Source organism: Panthera tigris, chromosome A1 (assembly GCF_018350195.1).
Source record: "Panthera tigris isolate Pti1 chromosome A1, P.tigris_Pti1_mat1.1, whole genome shotgun sequence".
In the NCBI taxonomy this organism is placed as follows: domain Eukaryota; kingdom Metazoa; phylum Chordata; class Mammalia; order Carnivora; family Felidae; genus Panthera; species Panthera tigris.
The window spans coordinates 146,024,722-146,047,096 of NC_056660.1; the positions used below are offsets into that span (position 1 = coordinate 146,024,722).

General features: G+C 38.6%; 1 protein-coding gene across 3 annotated transcripts in view; it reads left to right on the forward strand.

Moving 5' to 3' along the window:
- Window positions 1–22,375, forward strand: part of VCAN (versican) — a 121,227-nt gene that overhangs the window by 49,755 nt on the left and 49,097 nt on the right. For all 3 annotated transcript variants that reach the window (XM_042989570.1, XM_007079778.3, XM_015536519.2), the window contains one exon: window positions 17,123–22,351. In XM_042989570.1, the coding sequence (XP_042845504.1) occupies window positions 17,123–22,351 (5,229 nt within the window). The remainder of the gene's footprint in view (window positions 1–17,122; window positions 22,352–22,375) is intronic.

Sequence of the window (22,375 nt, forward strand, 5' to 3'; positions counted from 1 at the left end):
ATGTTACTTATTTTATGATATCATTGTTTTATCTCTAGGAATTTTTATGATGCCTTCTATTCTGCTCAAATATTTTATTTATCTCTCCAGCAAAATTCCTAAAAACAGTTTCTTTACATCGAATAATACTTGCCATTTTCATTATCAAATGCAACTTATTCCTTCCTAAAGGTCAGACCACACCATCTTTTGAATTTGGTAAGCTGAGCTGAGAACACATAGTGCATACAGTTTAATAGATCAATTCAGGTTTGTATCTTTTTAATTTAGAAGTTAAGATCACTGATTTTAGTTAAATTGCTATATACTAGTTTAAATATGTGATTTGAAAGAATAGTGATTTTTCCTTTACCGGGGTCTGAGAGGTTGGGCTAGAAGAATTTTTTTTTTAGCAGGTTCTCTCTCTTGCTGTAAGACATTCCCCTCAGGGTGTCATTTTCTTAAAAGTGATGCTATCCTCATTAGAGGATACCTATTGGAGTGTACCTATTGGAAACAAACAGGTCGCTCTATTCGTCAGGTCAGCTGGCTTCCATTGCTGTAGGTGGCAACTTCACAGTCATAGTATCTAGAACTTTCTCAGTGTAAAGCCTCTTGCAGAGCAGTAAGTAGAAAGGAATACATTCCCAGAGTATTGAAGGTAATGTCCACTGTCTAGTACAGTTGAAAGAGGCCAGGATTGGACATTATTGTTCTGCTAATGATAGTTTCTTGGAAACTATCTCATGTTTCCTGTTTCTTACATTCCCTTTCCACCTTTTGAAACTAGGATTAGAAAGACTGACTATGCAGAAGTTTTTCCCAATTTAGATTACTCTCATGTTAACGTAGATTCTACGCTGAATCAAATAATATAGGAAACAGTAAAACCATTCTGCACTTAAAAACTTTTCTAAATGGGAAACTGTGTGATAAGGTTAGGGTGATCGAGTTAAAAAATAGAAAGTGTGAAACTTTATCTTCCTGGAAAAATTGGCAGTCATAAAAGAAAAAATCTAAGTTTATAAATGGTGACTCAAAATGGTGGTTCTGAGTAACTAACCCAGAAACCGTTTTATACAAAGGTGCATGTTTATATTTGAGGTGTGAACTTAATTCAGCTGGTCTGGGAGACATGCCTAGGTGTGTCCTCTGCCTTCTTCCACTTTGAAAACATGGGGCCATGATTCTCTCTCATACTAGTTTTCCTTCAGCATTGATAACAATAGGTCAGAAAAGTCTGCAAAGGGAATGGTTGGGATTCTCCATCAGGAGGAGATTCCGGTGTGTGGGTAGTAGGGCGGGGGCCGGGGGAAGAGATAGAGCTATAGCCTGTAGTTATCTCATTCCCTCCCCGCATCTCTCTGTCTCCCTTTTTCTCTATCTTACATCTACCTATCATTTTTGTACACTTGAAAGAGGCCATTCTCCTTCGGACTAAAAGCATTGTTTATTGTCTTGATAAGACAACAAGGTTTACTCAGCTCCAACTGCTGACTTTTACTAATTTTGCTTCTTTTACACGAGAAAGTTAATTTTTTAAGCATCTTGAACTTTGGCAACGGAAAACCTTAAAGCAGATGTTAAATTAATGAGTTCTAAGGCAGGTGTACGTTAATAAGGAAAAATACACATGTGCCTGGAAACCAACTTTTTATGTATCAAGGCACATTTTCCCAGATTGGAAAATCCTTGGTTCACGTATGAACTTGTATAAATCTATTCACAAACATAGAACCCCCCTCTACATGTACTATATGCCCAAGTAAGCAAAAATGCCACCCGTGCTACACTAAACCAAGGCATTCATAATTTTTTGCTGTGCTCAGCAAGTCATGTAAATCTCGATTTTTTTTTTACTACTATGAAACAAAACATGCTACTCAAGACACGTTTATGTTATATTTGCTGAAATGATCTTAATAGCAGCTTAAGGTGCTGTTGCTGGAGGGCAACTGTAGTTAGCAGTTAAAAAAATCTGAAGGAACTTTTCAGCTCATAAAAGTTTTATGAGCTGAAAAATGCTATGGGGTGTGTTTAACAGTGGTTCGGGGGATACTGAAAACATGACTCCTGTCTACTTCAGGAGTAATTTGCACACCTGCATTTTGAAAAATTATTGAAAGCTTTTCTTTGTGAACATGTATGAAGTCTACAGGATTTAATGGTGTAGAAAGTTTTTTCAATTCTGGGCTTTTTTTTTTTCTTTTTTTTAAAGAATGCTCCCCTGTATCATCTGAAGTGTCACACGTTGGGGTGACAGAACTGTGAATGTTTTGAAAAACTGGTATACTGTTATCTTTAAACCAAAGGATAATTTGTAAATGTGCAGATATTAAATTTGAATGTTATTATGCAAATGCTCATAGTTATAACCTTAAAATAGATGGCTTATTAGTTTGTTTTTTTAAAATGTGTTTGTATATACAACATCCTATTTGTCAGGCCAGCTTGATACTATTTGTTTTGTCAGGTGGTCTTTTTTGATAGTTTTATAATTTACATCTAAGTATAAGGCAGGTGTAAGGCCAATATTAAACTAAAATGACATAAGTATTAAGGTATTGATAAAATTATTAATGTAATGGTATTAAAAATTAGTGAGATTTTGAGAAAGATAATTTTGGCCTCTAAATTAGAATTCATTTTGCTCGGTTTCCTTATTGGTAATTATGGTACCTTATTGCTTATATCATTCAGAAATAACTCTCATATTACCAATTCCTCCTGCATTTGTATCTGTACTTTGGAGCAGTGTACATAATGCTAATATCACTGAGGACAGGATGAAGGATAAGGGATGTTGGCTCTGGGAACAGGAGATAGATGTCTGGGCGAATGGCAATATTTGTATCATTGGGTGCGCCGTCATCATTTTTTGAAAGACAACGTTTATACAAGATAGCTTCATATAATTTTTTTTTTTTTGAGAGAGAGAGAGAGAGTGAGAGGAGGGAGGGGCAAAGGAGGAGGGAGACTGAATTCTAGGCAGCTCCAGACTGTGAGCTGTTAGCACAGAGCCTGACGTGGAACTCGAACCCACGAACCACGAGATCACCACTTGAGCCAAAGTCATATGCTTAACCGACGGAGCCACCCAGGTGCCCCAGCTTCATATAATTTTTAAAAATCATGTATTTTTCATTTTTATAACATTTATAATGTAGAAAAATTACTTTAAGATTTTTTATTATATCAGATTCCTTTCTCCAAACAAAATCTTATTAGGGACACTATATTTTGAGTACATGAAAGAGTGGCTCTTCTGGTTAATATTTGAAAGGCAGCTCTGTTCCCCACTGTACCCCAACACTGCACCGTTCACGTTCATATTTGAGAGGAGATCAGGAATCAGATCTTATTTTGTGGCAGTTTCTAAAATAACATGTACCTCATGGGACACCTGGGTGGCTTAGTCGGTTAAGTGTCTGAGTGCAGCTCAGGTCATGAGCTCGCGGTCCGTGAGTTCAATCCCTGCGTTGGGCTCTGCGCTGACAGCTCAGAGCCTGGAGCCAGCTTCAGATTCTGTGTTTCCTTCTCTCTTTGCCCCTCCCCCACTCGCACTCTGTCTTTCTCTCTCTCTCAAAAATAAATAAAACATTAAAAAAAAATTTTTAAAGTAAAATAACATGTACCTCAAAACACAGCTAGAAAAAGAATAATAACTTCTAGTGAATTCAAAAGAAAGCAGCAATAATAATTCATTCCTGAATGAATTAATTTAACTTGAGAACATTTTTTAAATTGGTCTGATTATCAATACTTTTATCTCAGTATCATAATATACATCTTGATGTTTACCTTTAAATAACTTTGTGTGTTGCTGAATAAAGCAAATGAAGCAAGTCTAGTTTCAATCTTACCAATGCCTGTGCATAATCAAAGTAATGTATAGTTACATTTCAGAACATCATGTGTATGTGCAGAGCTAAGTCATCATCGGGCTCACACTTGGAGCTCGATACTTTCGGGGCATGGTCTACATATATTTTCATGTTTGAACTTCAGAGATAATTTGTGAGACAACTAGGGAAAGTACTGCAAATAGGGAACGGAGGCTCATGGTTTGTGTTTAGTTTGCTGCTAATATTGGGGGCTGCGGATGCTATTCAAGTACCTGCCATAGCAAGAGAACAGCATCCTGAAATTTGTGGCGCTGGTTCTGGGCTGCTTCTTCCCTTCAGAATTTCTGAACACATCCCTGAAATTGGATGGGGCCAGCGCTTGCACACATGATGGTTCCCTTTGCTGGTCTCCAGCTATGGCTCCCTGCCAGAGAAGCACTTTCTCTTTTTTCTGGAGGGAATTAGGATGGCTTTCCCCATCTCTCCTTGGCTGCCTGAAATCTAGAAAAGGATCAAGTTCCTCTTCTAATAGTCAAATAATGAAAAGGGAAGAGACTCTCTTCCCTTTGTTTCTATACTACGAAGAAAAGAATTGACCTTAGTGTTACTAAATTTATTAGTGAGTTTAACACTACATTACAGACCAGCGGTTACCTTTTTTAGAAAGTCCTTCTAAGTGAAATATTTTTTATGTGTAACATATACATGCACACACTGCTCACATATAGACATGCAGACACAAACACATAGTAGACTGTCAATTTCTTTAAATGCTCTATGAATGTTTTATTAACCCACCCACCTCGAGATACAATTCAAAAAACTGAAATTGTTTCTTCACAAGTTAAAGTTTAATAATAAAAGACATGTTCCATAGATAACTAAAAAGAACTTTATTATCTTCCTAACATGATCCGATGCCTATTCTTTCTGAAAATAGCATTTGCCGTTACAACTTAGTGTTATCACAACTACTACTGAGGTGGGGCTTTATTTAAAGACAAATACCACTTATCTGTCACTGGCAATGAACTCGAGAGAAAGGCACACACTGTCTTCCAGCATAGCATAGTCAAGCAAGGTTTATCTTGGTAAAGGCAAAGCTACAACACCCCTAGTCCTTTGACAGATATTACAAGAGGCACAGAATAAACATAAACCATAAACCCTGCTTCCAAGGACTTTAAAGGCATAGAGCATTTCTGGGGAGCCAATATTAACACAATCAAACATAACTGCAGTATGGAAACATATAGTTACACACAAGGTGATGTGGTACCAGCTATAAATGGCAGCTAGGGTCAGTGAATGAAGGAATCACTGGAGGCATAGAGGTCAGAGAATATACTGTGAGAAGGATAAGGCTTCAGCTGGGTCCTTGTTGGAGAGGAAGATCAAAAACATATTACTGGAAACCAGTTATTAACCTTTTGCTGCCTAACAGAGGCTCATCAGTGGGGACTAAGGAGCCACAAATATAATCAGACATTTTTCTAAATAGCACCAGTATGACAGAGGGTCACAGCCTGCTTTGGAAGATGAATGCCTTCTTAGTATTCACCTAGAAACCTGCACAGTGTGTGGAAACCAGAGATATTCAGCCAACTTCTTCAGGAGGCAGTGTTCTCATCCTACTTTCTTATCCTTCAGTGATTCATGCTTTTTTGACAAATGTAGCATCTTCTGTAGATTAAATATGTTTAACTTTCCAAAATGTATTCCCATGTCATGGTTCAAAGTGACACACCTTTAAAGTTAAATGGCATAAAGCTACTTTACGAAGGGTGGGCTACGTACTCTAAAAGGTGAGTTAAAGGTTTATAACATCTAATTCAAGTGATTTTTGACCACTAGTATTACAGAAACAAGTGCTAGAGATTGGAGAGTCTGGAGTCAGTCCTTCTTTTATTTATCCATGGTGTGGACCCAGAAATTTCTTAATTTCTTTGTCAGAACTTTTTGCCAGCTAAATAGATGTAATGGTTATTATGTATAGAAGGAGTAGTACTACCTAAACTTTGACCCATACTCTTTTTTCCAAGCCACAGAGATTATGAAACAAGGAAAATGATCACCTACCTATACACACACACACACACACACACACACACACACACGCATACATATATACACACCTGTACATATAATATACCAATATATTTTTTTCTCTTTTACTCAAGTCAGGTAATTACCATGTACAAGATACTACACTAGAACTGGATTTTTGGAGCACGCTCTGTGACGTTCTAAATGAACATGGGTAGATAGTCTGTTGCGTTCATAGGATACACGGAAAAGACAGTTGACAGTGTAAAGAGCCTTGGAAACAGTCCTGAGTTCTTTGTCAGCATTGTTATTTCACTCTGTTTGGCCTTAAAAATTGCTTTATCTCCAGAAGCCTCAGTTGTTATAATGTTAAAAATATACAACAATACTACAAACTCACTAGGTTGCTTCAAGGATAAAGGGATCTCTTCAAGGGTTTGCCCATCACTGTGGTAGAGATATAAAAAGTTAATATTTCATGACAACAAAGCACCAAGCATAGTGCCTGACACATGGGAACTACTTAGTACAAATTAATCCCGTCTCTGCTTTAGTAATTATTTTATTCTGGACTTGTAAAGGTAGGAACACTTAGATGGTTTTGTACTGTAAATAGGTAAAAAATGGAGTTATCTTAAAATTCAGGATTTATACCGCAGGGAGCCAATTGTAATTACACCATAGTATCTGTGTGACTGTAAGAGCTTTTTAAAATTTTAATCCTCTATGAATTGTGTTTGTCTAGGGTGATGCCGTTTTGGGTGCAAATCAGAAGCAGCTGCAACCCTTATTTAAAATTTAAATATAGTATTGATTCGTCAGTACCTATATGTAGAATCTTTAGCTTTCTGCTCTTTTTCGTGTGTGAAAAAACTTGGGCTTATGTTTTTGATAACTACCAATCCATTTTTTTTTCCCAAAGAAAAAGATCTTTTTACAAATTTTTTATAAAATTGTCCAGGTACTGGGCCTAGTCTCTTCTTGCATATTCATGGAATGCATGGACATTCCCTGCTGTCTTTTTGTTGTTGTCAAGGAAACCCCCAGTTCTCTACACAGGGATTACATTCTTCTTTCTTAATAGCTCTTAGATCATTCATTTGTGCAATGAATAAAAAATGTATTCATGGGCCCAGACAGTGTTCAGAACGTTTTTGAGGGGAGGGATGTAGCCAAGGGGAGAGACGTGCATCGTGAGAGGAGCAAGAGGGATAAAGGAAAAGGGGAAAAAATGCTCCCTGAGGTTTCATTTTAATGAGGTAAAGCTGAAAATGTTATGTTTTTAATAAGGCTTGCCTATTTTTTGTCAGTTTACAAAGTGTATAACATTACACGGCAGTGAAGTCAGTTTGTCAGGTCCAAGAAGAAGGGTTGGTTATTCAGTGGCTTCATTGGAAGAATGATTCCAAGAATGGGGCCCTGGCTGGGGAGCAAGGATGGGGATGTGTTTGGTAAAAAACTGTTGTATATATATATATATTTTTCATTTGTATTTAAGGACTTTGAATTTTTAACATAACTGAGGTGACAGAAAATGTGAAATGGTCTTTCATCCCAGGATATCATGTAGATAACTGAGTACTTTATTGTATTAAAAAGTGGTGTTCCTTAGATATGCCAATGTTTAGACTTTTTGAGTATGAATCAGGAGGAACACACCTATCTATGGCAAGAAGGCTGTAATTGTTCTTCAAAAGAATGATTTGATTCTTGGGAGGAAAATAAATTATGGCGAACCTTCTAAATAATTGCTTGAATAAATGCAATAGGTATAAAGTATTTCTCCGTAAATAATTGAAAGTCTAAATAGGAAAGAAAAACCTCTGGAGTGAGAGGAAAAGTTTAATTATATCTCAGCATCTGTGTCTATGAAAATTTGACCTATCATGTCTATTATACCTAGACTTGCTTGCCTACATGTATCATTAGTACATGCTGTCTTGACTGGCTTCTACTGGCTTCATCTGTTGGCTTTGTACCACAGTCTTCTTAGTTTCTCATGGAGTGATTTAGTTGCTTTGGCCATATTCTACATATAGTAAATTTCTGAAGATTTTGTTTTTTTCTAAGTTGCGGGAGGAAAAAGGAAATATATTATTATCGTATATTTCTGTAGAGTATAACGGAATATAGTATAGCCATCATGTTTCACTATGGTGCAGTCTTACATTGCTCTGCTCTGTAGGGAAGCCATTTACTATCTGCAGATGAAACATTCTCTTCTCATCTCTTCACACTCAATTCCAGGAAATAATTGGAGATGTTGAAATAAAGCCATTCAATCAAGCTATTATGTGGCTGGAGAAAAGAAGATAACACAATCTATAGCTTAATAGAGAAGGCAACTTGAAATAATTAGGAAGCAAAAATGTATAATAAAGGCTATTTGCTTGCTGTAGTAAAAAAAAAATAGAAGTAATATGAAATAAGTTAATATAAGAAGCATCTTTAGATTTGGCCTCACAGTAAACTCTGGGCACTCATTGCTTCAGTGAGCCACCACCCTGCTTACCCAGGAGGGCCCAGAGCTACACCAACCAGGCACTAGCCAGCTAACCAACCATGACACCATCCTGAGCAGGGGATTTTGAGAAACACCAGGAAATGGTCCAGTGCATAAATATTTCCCACACTGCTTCTCAACACTGGCTGTATGTTAGAATAACCAGGGAGCCTCTAAATAAAAATACCTACTACCTCATCCCTCATCATACAACTTAAATCTGGATTTCTAGTCGAGGGGCTCAGGCATTTGTATTTTTTGTTCGTTTTTTTTCTTAAATTTGCTTCATTTATTTATTTCTCGTTACTAGATATCTGTATTTTTAAATGCATCTCATGTGATTTTGACGCACAGTGAGAGTTGAACGTTACTGGTAAAGTGAAGGCTTTCTGAGTTGCACACAGCTTGCTAAAATAGACATTCCTGGGGAAGGGGATGCTTTAAGCCTCTGTACTTTCCCCATTTTAAGGAGATAAAGAATATGTCTAATACAATCTCCCCTGAATGAAATGGTGGTCTTTGATCATATTTTTGGTGGTCTTTGATCATATTTTGTCATAAGTGTTAAATGGACCTTGGCATCTGTAAGTGAGGAAGAAAGTAGAATTAGGGGCACCTGGGTGGCTCAGTCGGTTAAGTATCCGACGTTAGGTCAGGTCATGATCTCGCAGTTTGTGAGTTCAAGCCCTGCGTCGGGCTCTGTGCTGATAGCCCAGAGCCTGGAGCTTGCTTCACATTCTGTGTCTTCCCCTCTCTCTCTGCCCCTCCCATGCTCATGCTCTGTCTCTCAATAATAAATAAATGTTGAAAACATTTTAATAAAAATTTTAAAAAAGGAAAGTAGAATTAAATATCATTAAAACATATTTTTTAAAGTTTCATGAAACATTGTAATTAAATCACAAGTAATGGTGAGGGGTGGAAAGTATATCTTGAATTACCCAGATTTTATACCTCACTTTGCTGTATCCATGTTACCTTGTCTATATCAACATGGCTTAAGGATTCTTTTGACTTATGCTACCAAAGTGAGTTTGTTCATTATACATTTACATTGAGAAAAACAGTGATTACCACCCTGATAGAAGCCTTATATGGAATGCTGGGTTTGAAAAGGTGAATGATGAAAAAAAATGGAAGCTCTGTCTGCATTTTCAGATTATCTAGATTTTTATATCCAGTATAGTCTTTAGTGTTTGCATTATCTGTATGTTTCTTTAGTTGTATCTCAAAATTTGAGCTGCTACTATAATCAGAGGACAATATCTCTTTAGCCCCAAACTCACATCTTTCAAAGGAAGTATCAAATTCTACTAGGATGTAAACTTTTTCACTCTTGATGATAAAAAACTGAGCAGATGTTCTTCTAACTAAATTCTCAAAGAGGGGCTGAGTTGCAAGAGTGTGAACACCATTCATGTTTAAAGTATAAGTATCCCTACACTTCAACTGTGGAATATAGAATTTAGTAAGGGGGCGGAGACAAAAACATAAAAACAGCTGAGGAATTTAGACATAAGAAATAGTATGACCTAAGTTCCAAGGCATACAAATCAAAGATACAACCAGTTCGGGGTGAGGAGTTTTAGAGAAGACACTGGAGAACTGAGGGCTTTAGCTGGATCATTCATAAATGCATGGGTGAAGTTCAAAGGAGGATTTACAAAGCATTCCAAGTTGGGGGTGAGAGGACTCCGCTTGAATAGAAGTCTGAGCCGGGAATGAGGAGGATAACGAGAGAGGGACATGGAGTTGCTGGTCTCCAAGGCAGAGTAGCAGAGAATTCTAACAGAAAACTGAAGGGGAGGGTAAATATGGGGACAGTCAATTGGGCCGTTCAAACACCCTGTTGAAGAGGTCAGGTGGAAGAGGTGAGCGGAAACTGCTATTGACCTTTGAAGAAAAGAGTAACATAATTAAAAATAAAATGGTGTCTGTTAAAGTTTGTCTCAGTAGCTTTAATTTAAGGGTGTAGAAAAGAAGTATAAATCTATATCTATGAGAGGCCTTTGTTTTACTTTACTCAAAGTTGTTACTTAAATTTTAAATCGTTAATGCTGACCAAAGCATTTTTCTGGTGTTTGGGTATTTGGTACCTACCTATCTATCAAAGGCTTTGACAGTGTGGGAGTACCAGAGTAGAAAAGATAATAAATGTGCTGTCTATGGTTGGTTTTTGTTTATCTGTTCTATTTTTAAGCAAACATTTTGAAATCTTAATAACCTGGCTTACTTCTCTGTCATACAGCTTTTTCTCTTATTGTTCAGAAGCGCTTGAAAGTCCCAAACTTACTGGATTATGCTCTCCAGGCAAGCTCTGCTCTTTAAAAATTTGAAGTTATCAACTCTCCTGGGCCTTTTCTATAAGTAAGAAGAGACCACACTTGGTCATATCTCCTTACGCGCACTTAGACCAGATGACTGTATCTAAATACGTTCTTTCCGCTTGAGGGAACAGCATTATTAGAGGATTATCTCAAGTTGGGAAAAGAGATGATTCCCATTTATCATCCCCGTAACATGTCTGTCTCTTAAAAGCGAGGCCATCAGAAACGCTTACATTGTTTATACATATACATTACCCTTTCTGGGTGTAAAATTCATGAATTGAGAAATATTGAGCTCCTTGCTCAGCAAGAGGATACTGTCAGTATAAAATAACATGCTTGGGAGGTGCACCAAATGAACCTCCACTGACAGAGTTAATAGGGAGATGTGGGTCACAGAATCTAATGCTGATCTCCCAACCTTTAGATTAATCTCTCTCATCTCTGGGAGGATTGAGTGTTGATATAAATATCACCTGATTTTCAGTTATTAAGGTAACTCATTAAGGGTGCAGAAACATCTGATGAGATTTGGGGAGGGTATTTATATCTTGATTACTAATGTCAATTTTGTTTCAAATACCCTGAGTTGGCACCATTTTTAGTTTAATGTCTCAGATTCTGAAAATATTGAGGAATTTAGGATATCTGAAACAATCTGATTAAAATTTATATTAGGTGATTTTCTTTGATTCACGAGATGCCAATTAGCATTCTATTTTAATTAAGAACATATCAAACGTGAATGAAAGTGGGGCACTTGTTTCTGCATGGTCGATGGACCTATAGGTATGTGTGAGAAAACGTGAACATCTTAAAGAACTTCAAGCTTTCTCTATTTAAATTCTCTGAGGATTGCTCAAGCACTCCATTGTGGTTGTCTATTACATTTTTAAAATAAGGAAACAAAATATTTTTTGTTGCACATTAAAGTGAAATCCATTTTGCTAAAGAAATGTGATCCTAATATATCTCTGCTGAGTAAACTGGTATATACTTATATTTAATTAAAGCTCTTAAGCTTAAATTGTAAAATTCCCTAAAGAGAACGTGAACTTCAGCCAGCTGCCTGGGCATCTTAGCAACTATGTTTTGTGTCTGCTAACAGCATAACTGGAACATTTGTGCTATGTCCACAGAACTCCGCCATGAGGTACTTAAAAATACATGGTGAATACATGGTGACGTCGGCTCGCAGTAAAGCTTTGTGTGCCTTTACAAAAAATCTATTAACTGTGATACTAGTATATGCAAGTCAAGGTGTTAAAATACATTTGTATAAACATAGAACAGATTATACACACAGTGTGCAAACTTCTGTGGTTCTACCCTTGAAATCCAAATAAAAGTTATATTATCCTTAGGATAAAATTCTAACATAGAGAGTCTTTTTTAAGGACATGTTCATCTAAGAACTGGGAGCATTAATGACTCCATCAGGTTGCACTGTTAATACAAAATAGAGCAGATCATGACTTTGGAATGAGATACCTGCTTTTACAATCGTACAGGTGTCCACCCCACCCACCCCCATCTCACCCGGCAAAGAAACTTCTATGGTTTACAATAATTATAGTACCTGCAATTCTCTAATAACATGTGTGGTGGGCGGGGTAGTAGTAAGAAAGAGGGATGAAGAAGTAATTTCAAAGACTGAATAACAAAAAGGAGAAAATAGGAATATGGGTGAGATGTAAGGTAGCAATGGCAGAGGAATGGGTTTGTGGGAAAGAACCCTCCCATCCATACTGGGTAGATTTCATAGCCCCACACCCCCCACTCCATGAGATTTTAAAAGTATGGGAACAAATCAGCCACAAGGAGAGAATAGAATGTAGATTGATCTGTAGGGAATCTGTTGCAGAAAAAAAATGAACATTTCCCTCACTCTTAAAACAATATTAAGAAATCTGATGAAACCATTTGGAAGCTGACACAACTTATTCAAACAAAGTGAATATTAGTCTCTGTAATTGTGAGAAAATTTCTTTCGGAAAAAGGAAACAATAATTTCAAGTCTTATTTGTATCTGTTTTATTTAAGAATTCCCATTGAATAGAACACTTTTGTAATACATATCAAATGAGCACTTTTTAAAATCTTCTCAGTCCCTGCTGACCATGACACGCCCACAGTTCTTTGGTGGTTACCAGCTTCATGGTACAATGAGAACCTTAAGACAAAATAGCTTAAGATGTTTCTGTGTTTTCTACTATTCTGAAAGCAAGTCAGACCAGATACTTGGGAGGCAGGTGGAAGAAGGAATCCTGGATTAAATGTAGTGATCGGTACATTTGCAATGTGTACACTCAAAACCTTTCCTTTTAAAATAAGGAGAAAAGGGTTTAGCAAGGCCATTTTACTAACCTCTTGGCGAGAGCATTTGTTTCAAAGAGAGAGACATGTAGGCAGACAGTCATACGACTTGGAAAATATTCTTGAGGCTCTTAGGTCTCTACAGAGTTGGTAAGCAAGGGTTTGCAATAGAGTCTGATACATAATAGGTAGTAAATGTTGTGCAGTCAGTTGGCTTCTGGGAAGATAATATGGTTGGGTGGCATGCATAGTTGTGGTAGTGAATTTAATTTTGTGTGCAAAAGCCAATATGAAACCGACTGTGTTTGTGAAGAACATACAAAGGCCATCTCTGCTATGTTTGTATTGCTGTGATTGAAATTCTGTGATATTTATTTAGGCTAGAAAATGGAATATACTGCATCTAACAGTTGAATCTTTTGGTAAAATATTCTGATATGATCATCTAAAATGCTAAGGGAAGTCCCCATAGATTCATGTGAAATAAAAAATGTTAAAGTTCCTTATCCAAGTGGAAAATAGACTAAAAGAATGTTATGCTTTGTTCATTGGAACTAAAACTGGAGAATATAAAGTGAATGCCAGGGTCTTTTATTAATAGAATTAAGTAGATTTAATAAGAGTTGATAGTCAATGAAATTATTATATAAATTTTTGATTCACCATTACAGTTCTTTGTTTTCTTTCCTAGAAAAAAAAGACGTTTTATTTTAAATTATTCACTCCTTTGTAAAACATTTAAGTGAACACCAAGACGTGTCAGTTCCTTCGACACATTGACAGTTGACACACTGACTTACCTTAGTGTCTTCTCTCTCTCCGTTTTTCTCCACCCCACTTATTTTTAGAGCTACCAACATCATACATTGATGGAACCTCCGTTTAGGTTCATTCTGAAGATCATGAGATATGTTTATATCAGTTTTTCATTACTATTCTTTAAGTAAGGAATTTATTCAGATACCTATATAAATCTATAATGACAATGAGTGCTGTTTACTCTAATTCTGGTCTAGGAGTTTATAAATAAACAGTATCAAGCAGTTATTTCCTTATTTATCTTGTGTTTGCTAGGAGAACTTTGGCTGAACGGTTAGTTTTATCTCCGTTATTTGTAAAAGGTACAAAATGTGGTGGGGATTCTTCATATGCTTGATACAGACCTGTTTCTTATTTAAAACTCTTTCTGTGTTGGGGCACCTGGGTGGCTCAGCCAGTTAAGGGTCTGACTCTGACTTTTGGCTTAGGTCATGATTTCATGGTTTGTGAGTTTGAGCCTCACATCAGGCTCCATGCTTACATATGGAGGTTGCTTGGGATTCTTTCTCTCCTCCTCTATCTGTCCCTAGCTCAATATCGTGCTCTCTCTCAAAATAAATAAATAAACTTAAAAAATTTTCTTAACAAAAAAATAAAATTCTTTCTGTATTTAAATGAAAGATATTGTGTGAATTTAGCATCCGTGTGTGTGCTGCTTCTTAATGTGAATTCTAGTTTTATTTACACCTAATGAAACCTAGTGCAAAAGATTCAATGTAAAATGAGAGTATTAGCAATTTAAGATAGGCACAGTTTTAAAGCCTTGGTTAAATCCTATAAAAATGTACAGAAGGGCACCTGGGTGGCTCAGTCGGTTAAGCATCCAACTTCAGCTCAGGTCATGATCTCACAGTCTGTGGTTTTGAGCCCCACATCGGGCTCTGTGCTGACAGCTCAGAGCCTGCACCCTGCTTCGGATTCTGTGTCTCCCTCTCTCTGCCCTTCCCCTGCTCACTCCTCTGTCTTTCTCTCTTTCTCTCAAAAGTAAATAAACATAATTTTTTTTTTTAATGTACAGAATAGTTTAACTGAGTCTGGCTTACCTCAACTATTTTAAAGTAGTATTGGCACTGAGAGACTACTTAGTATGGTGATTAGGCAAAACCACTGATGTGATGTTTCAAAAGATTTATTTGTACAAAAAGCACTTAAAATGTATTATCATATACATATATGTACATATGCATATATATTATCTCAAAATTTTTCTAAGAGCAAAATGTGGGCTTCGCTGGAAGCCATATTAAAAGGTGTTATTATCTGAAGATCTTACTGAGTTCTCTTTTAAAACATATATAAAATGAGACACTATAAGATCACAGCAACAACTTCAGTAATCTAATATTGAACAAACTTATGTTTTTAGTTATATTGTTTGAAAAAAGGTAAGACATTTAGTTATTTTCTTGCTTGGCAGTTAAGAGTTGTTGCAACATCTGTGGCAGAAATCATATGTATTTGTTTCATATTTTTTTAATATACCGGAGTTATGCATTGATCTCACTTCTCTTATGGTAGAAATATTTTATTCATTTGAATACCCGTAAGCCTTTGTTTCCACAGGTGAAAGGCTGAGTAAATGGAATGGAATGAGTTGGAGATTTGGGTATAGGATATAGGATTAGGGTAGGAACAACCGAGCCCTATGCAAGTAATATTTTATAGAGATAACACGGTGAAGATGTGACGGGGTATAGTGAAGGGTTTTATTTCTTGCTTTTATAAGGTTGAAAGGGGTAATGTAAAAATTGTATATGTCTTCTAGTTACATAAAAGTCTTGTTTTCTTTGGTTTTCTATCAAAGCTTAGTTAAAAATATAGAAGGAGCGTCTTAGAGTTTTTATTGATAGTTCACATCCTTCTGTATTTATTTTGGTGTGTAAAGAATACAAGCAGTACTCGTTCTTTCTCAATAAGGATTTTTCTTTTCTGACTTATCAGTAAATGCTAGATGTTGGTCCTTTCATACATGGGAGGGAGTGGCTTCTTGCTACAGGAACGTTCCCCCTATTGATGGGGGATAGAGGTGGCTCCGTCATAATTATTCCTTCTGCAAGCTTTCAGGCTTAACCTGAGCATATGTGGCATGGATTGGGGCTAGTCTGAAAACTAATTCTACAACAGTGTCCTGGAGTGGGAGAGCGAGACACTCTGAAATCCTGCATGTTTCTCTTTGTCTTCTTCATGGGTCATTGCACCCACAGGCACCTTTTCACACTGCCGTGACATAGGGGCCAGGACAGCTGTAGTGGCAGGATCCTCTCCTAGGACAACTGAATTCCACTCTGATGAAGGTGAGGGCCCAGGATTTACTCTTTCCTCGTGCCTGGGCAAAGAGTTTTGCTGGTGTATTTCTGGAAGCAGTAAAGTCCATTGAGTTTAATGGTTGGTACCTTTTAGCAATTTACAATCAAGGGAAATGTTCTGAGGATATGTCTTATGTGAAGTATGCTCGTCCAAATGTTTAGATGCGACCCCTGAACTTCCTTTGGAGAAAATGTTAGTAAGAAGAGCCATAACAGACCCAATCCAAATCACCTCTCACGAAGGACAGAGGTATAAAGTATGGAGGGCTCTTCCTTCCTGGTGTTTTCAGTGAGGTATCCTGCGCAGGGCCCCCCATCCGGGGCTTCTTGCCCTTATATCTGGGATGTGGCTGCAGCCTGTGCAGCTAAATCTTGTCTCACTGTTACACCGGGGGCGGGAGTGGGGTGGGGGGGGGGAGGTTGTTGTTGCACTGTGAAAGCACTATAAAGAAACCTCTTATTTACTTTTCTAAAAACAGTCTTCTCTAGGACAGATTTTGGCAAGAGAAGGACTCTCTTCTCTCTTCCTTATTGAATAGAAGGTGTCTAAGCATCCCCTTTCAGAAAACAATAATCACATATTTTTTCTGTATGATCTGGTGAAATGGTCTTAATTTTTCTTTTTCTTTTTTTTTTTTTTTCAGTTCACACACATGTGAATTCCCACATTTCATGATGACAATGTATATATGTGATCCCTTGTTTCAGTTTAAGCACATTGCTTTGTTAAATGTGTTGAAGAGTTTTCATAACCTGTTCCTACCACCTTAAATTGGATATATTTTTCTTGTTGTTAATGTGAATCCACAAATTTGGAAACTGAGAACCCTGTGTAGAAGGGTGATTGCCTGTTATGTAAAAAGATTCGAATCCTTTCTTTGTGTGTGTGAGCTTAATCAGCCAGCCTTGCTATCGATTTCTTCTGTCATACACTGCCAAATCTTCTATTCAAGTGTTGTGAAAACTCTTTGTTTTTTTCAGGTCGAATGAGTGATTTGAGTGTAATTGGTCATCCAATAGATTCAGAATCTAAAGAAGATGAACCTTGTAGTGAAGAAACAGACCCAGAGCACGATCTAATTGCTGAAATTTTACCTGAGATAATTGAAATAGATCTGTACCACAGTGAAGAAGACGAAGAGGAGGATGAAGAATGTACAAATGCTACTGACGTCACGACCACCCCGTCAGTGCAGTACATAAATGGGAAACAGCTCGTCACCACTGTCCCCAAGGACCCAGAAACAGCAGAAGCTCGGCGTGGCCAGTTTGAGAGCGTTGCACCTTCTCAAAATTTTTCAGACAGCAGTGAAAGTGAAACGCATCAGTTTGTGATGGCTGAAACCGGACAGTCTACCGCTGTGCAACCTAATGAATCAAAAGAGACAACAGAGTCGCTTGAACTTACGTGGAGGCCTGAGACTTACCCAGAAACACCAGAACATTTCTCAAGTGGTGAGCCTGATGTGTTCCCCACAGTCCCATTGCATGAGGGAGAAACCACAGAGGGGCCAGAATCAGTCACAGAGAGAGGGCCTGAATTGGATAATCTGGTCCATGAGCACATAGAACCTGTACCTCTGTTTTCTGAAGAGTCTTCAGGAGATGCTTCCATTGACCAAGAATCTCAAAAAATAGTATTTTCAAGGGCTACTGAAGTAACATTTGGTGAAGAGGCAGAAAAAAGCACTTCTGTCACATACACTCCAAGTACAGTTCCAAGTTCTGTGTCAGCAGATGTTTCAGAGGAAGTCTCAGTTACCTTCACAGGAAATGCCCTCCCTGATGACCGCTTGTCCACTGTAGAAAGCTGGGCCGAAATAACCCCTAGGAAAAATGCAGAGCTCTCAGTCAGTCCTTCAATTCCCATTCCAGAAGGCTCTGGGGAAGCAGAAGAAGATAAAGATAAGATGTTCACCATAACAACTGATTTCTCACAGAGCAATACTACAGATACATCCATTACTTTAGACACTGGCAAGATCATGATCACAGAAAGTCTTTTTGATGTTCCTGCAACCACCTCTTATTCGATCTCTCAACAACTTTCTGCAGAAGTAGTGCCAACCAAATTTACAGGGGAAACAGACACTTCTGAGTGGGTTTTCAGTACATCTCTTGAAGGAAAGAAGACAAAAGATGAGGAGGTGGGATCTACAGTTGGATCTGCTACAGTTCAGGTACATTCATCTACACAGAGATCAGATCAATTGATTTTACCCTCTGAATTAGAAAGCTCAAATGAAGCTACATCTAGTGGTTCAGCATCTACTGACAGGAGCAGTTTCATGTCCTCGACAAAACCCACACAATCTGAAAAAGAAATGGCAAGGTCTACTCTTGTCTTTACAGAAACAAATGTTTTAGACAGTCTGGGGGCACAGACTGCTAAGCCCAGCAGTAGTGGTCACCATGAGGTTCAAGAAGGGCCGTCCACTGTCCCAGGTAGCCCCACCTCTCTCTCCATGGAGCTGGGCTCTGGAGAAGCTGCTGCTGACCCAGAAACTACCACTGTTTCTTCATTTTCATTAAATTTAGAGTCTGAAATTCAAACCAAAAAGGAAGCAGCTGGCACTTTGTCTCCCCATGTGGAAACTATACTCCCTTCTGAGCCAACAGAATTAGCTTTGACTACTGTAATGGACAGGGAGGTTTCTGAAATTATAAGCCAAACATCCAAAGAAAACTTGGTTTTAGAAGTCTCAGGAGAACAACACCATGGGGCAGAGATAAAGGGCTTTTCTACAGATTTTCCTTTAGAAGAAGATTTCAGTGGTGACTTGAGAGAATACTCAACGGTAACTTATCCCATAGCAAAAGAAGAACGAGTAATGATGGAAGGCTCTGGGGACGCAGCATTGAAGGATACCCAGATTTCACTATCACCTGTAATACCCACTTCAGATCACAGCAACCACAGAGCCGACTCAGAAGGACCCAGTGGCACTTTGGTCAGCACTGCTGGCTTCCCTTGGGAAGAGTTCACAGCCTCAGCTGAGGGCTCAGGTGAGCAGTTGGTCTCAGTAAGCAGCTCCGTGGACCAAGTGTTTCCCAGTGCTGTGGGAAATGTTTCTAGTACAGATCCCCCATTTACTGACCAACGATTGGGAGTAGAAGGTGCTATTAATGAAACTGATACAAGATCCACCATTTTACCAACATCAGAAACCGAAGGTACTGAAGCTGCGACAGAAAAGGGCGGAGTGAAAGTTGCTGTCACAGTTTCAGCGAACTTTCCCCAGACTATGGCGCCAGCCAAATTATGGTCCACACAAGAAGTCAACCCTGTGAGACAAGGAATTGAAAGTGAGACAGTGTCAGAGGAAAAGATGCAGGAGCAAAAATCTTTTGAATTCCCTCAAAGTTCTGTTGCACCAGAACAAACAGTTTTCTATTCACAAACATTTACTGAACTGGGACTCCACACCACAGATTCCCCTACGCTAACGACAAAGAAAATGTACCATCCTGATGAGGAAATGGAGGAGGAAGACATTTCTTTAGGTGATGTGTCTACTCCGGATCCAGAAGCAAAGGGCTTGGCACCCTTCACTGCTGTCCCTGAAGTTACTGAAAAATCCCATTTTTTCTTAGCTACTACCTCAGTGACTGAATCTGTATCCACTGAAAGTGTAGTTACAGATTCACCAATCAAAAAGGAGGAAAATGTAAAACCTTTTCCCGAAGTTATGAGACCAATAATTAAAGAGTCAGATACTGATCTTTTATTCTCTGGGCTGGGATCAGGAGAAGAAGTCTTGGCTACTACAGTATCAGTGAGTTTTACTGAAATGGAACAAATTGTTACCACATTATATCCTCACGCTTCTCAAATGGAGAATTTAGAAACCAGCCTCATAAGTGATACAAGTGAAGGCTATAAGGGAAGAGAAAATGTAGCAAATGAAGTTAGACCACTCATTTCTAAGACAGAAAACCTCTCTGAAAATAGTGAGACAGCATCCAGCACGACCTTACTAGAAATTTTAAGGGACACCAGAACTGAAGGACCCTCTATGGCACCTCTCACTTTCTCCATAGATACTGAACATCCTCAGAGTCAGACTCACACTTGGGCAGAAGAAATCCAGACCACTAGACCTCAACTGATGACTGAACAAGTCTCTAACGAGAATTCTTCAACAGCAGAAACAAAAGACACGGCAACCCCTCCCTCTGATTTTCTGGCTAGAACTTACAGTCTTCAAATGGCCAAAGGATTTGTTACATCAGCACCAAAACCATCTGACTTGCTTTATGAACATTCTGGAGAGGGATCTGGGGAATTGGATATGGTTGATTTAGTCCACACTTCTGGAACTACTCAGGCAACCAGGCAAGGAAGCACCACATTTGTTTCTGATAGATCCCTGGAAAAACATCCTGCAGTTCCAAGTGCTAAAGCTGTTACTGTTAATGGATTCCCAACAGTTTCAATGTTGCCGCCGCTTCATTTAGAGCCGAATGAAAGCTCCCCTGATCCAACTAGCACAGTGTCAAATACAGTGTCATATGAGAGGTCCACAGAAGGTGCTGCAGATAGTTTCCAAGACCATTTCAGAGGATTTGAGGATTCCACCATAAAACCTAACAGAAGAAAAGCCACTGAAAACATTATTATAGATCTGGACAAAGAGGACAAGGATTTAATACTGACAATTACAGAGAGTACCATCCTTGAAATTCTCCCTGAGCTGACATCAGATAAAAATACTATCATAGATATAGATCACACTAAACCTGTATATGAAGACATCCTTGGAATGCAAACAGACCTAGATCCAGAGGCATTATCAGGACCACATGGCAGTAGTGAAGAAAGCATTCAAGTTCAAGAGAAGTATGAGGCGGCTGTTAACCTTTCTTTAACTGATGAAAACTTTGAGGGCTCTGGTGATATTCTTCTGGCTAACTACACTCAGACAACACATAATGAATCAATGACTTCTGAAGACAGAAGCCACCTAGATCACATGGGCTTTCTCTTCACAACCCGGATCCCTGAAACAGAATTAGATATTTTGCTTCCCACAGCGACATCTCTGACCATTCCTAGTACATCTGCCACAGTTAATCCAGAGACTGAAGAACCAAAAATTGAAGCAAAAGCCGCGGATGATATCTTTGAGTCAAGTACTTTGTCTGATGGTCAAGCTATTGCAGACCAAAGTGAGGTAATATCCACATTGAGCCATATGGAGACACAAGAGGAGTATGAAGAAAAGAAATACGTAGGTCCTTCTTTTCAGCCAGAATTCTCATCGGGAACCGAGGAGGCACTGATAGATCCTACACCCTATGTAAGTATCGGTACTATCCACCTCATGGCTCAGAGTTTAACAGAGGCATCTAATGTGATGGAAGGATCCGGTCCCTCAGATTACACTGATACCTCAGCACTTACCGCTTTTGCAAAGTTGTCCTCTCAGACACCATCATCTCCACTTACTGTCTACTTAGGCAGTGGAGCCTCTGAACATGCAGAGGGCCCCCAGGCAAGTGCTCTGCCAGGCACAGATGTCGGCACATCTCCAATGTCTCCAGGAAAACTTGCAGATACTGAAGTGCCTTTCACATCATCGAGGGAAGAGTTCGTTCACATAACCGAGCCTCCATCCTTATCTTCTGACACTGGATTAGAACCGTCAGAAGATGAAACTAATCATAAATTATTAGGACAAATGGAAGCTTCTCCCACAGAACTGATTGCTGAAGAAGGAACTGAGATTCTCCAAGATTCCCAAAACAAAACCAACACTCTGCTTTCTGGAGAAATGGTCAAGGTGTTTCCCAGTATTAGAACACCCGAGGCTGGGACTGTGGCCACAACTGCAGGTGAAATTAAGTTAGAAGGTGCTACACTGTGGCCACATTTTACTTTTGCTTCTGCAATGTATGAAGTTGAGGCAGACGTCGTGCCTCAGCCCAGCCCACAGGTTTCTGAGAGGCCCACCATTTCTTCGTCTCTGGAAATAAACCCTGAAACACAAGCAGCTTTGATCAGAGAGGAGGATCATACAGTAGCAACATCAGAACAGCAAGTATCGGCAAGAATTCTTGATTCCAATAATCAGGCAACAGTAAGCATTGCAGAGTTAAATACTGAGCTTGCAACACCATCATTTTCCCTTCTGGAAACTTCTAATGAAACCAGTTTCCTGATTGGCATTAATGAAGAGTCAGTGGAAGGCACAGCAGTCTATTTACCAGGTAAGGTTGCAACATTGATGAATC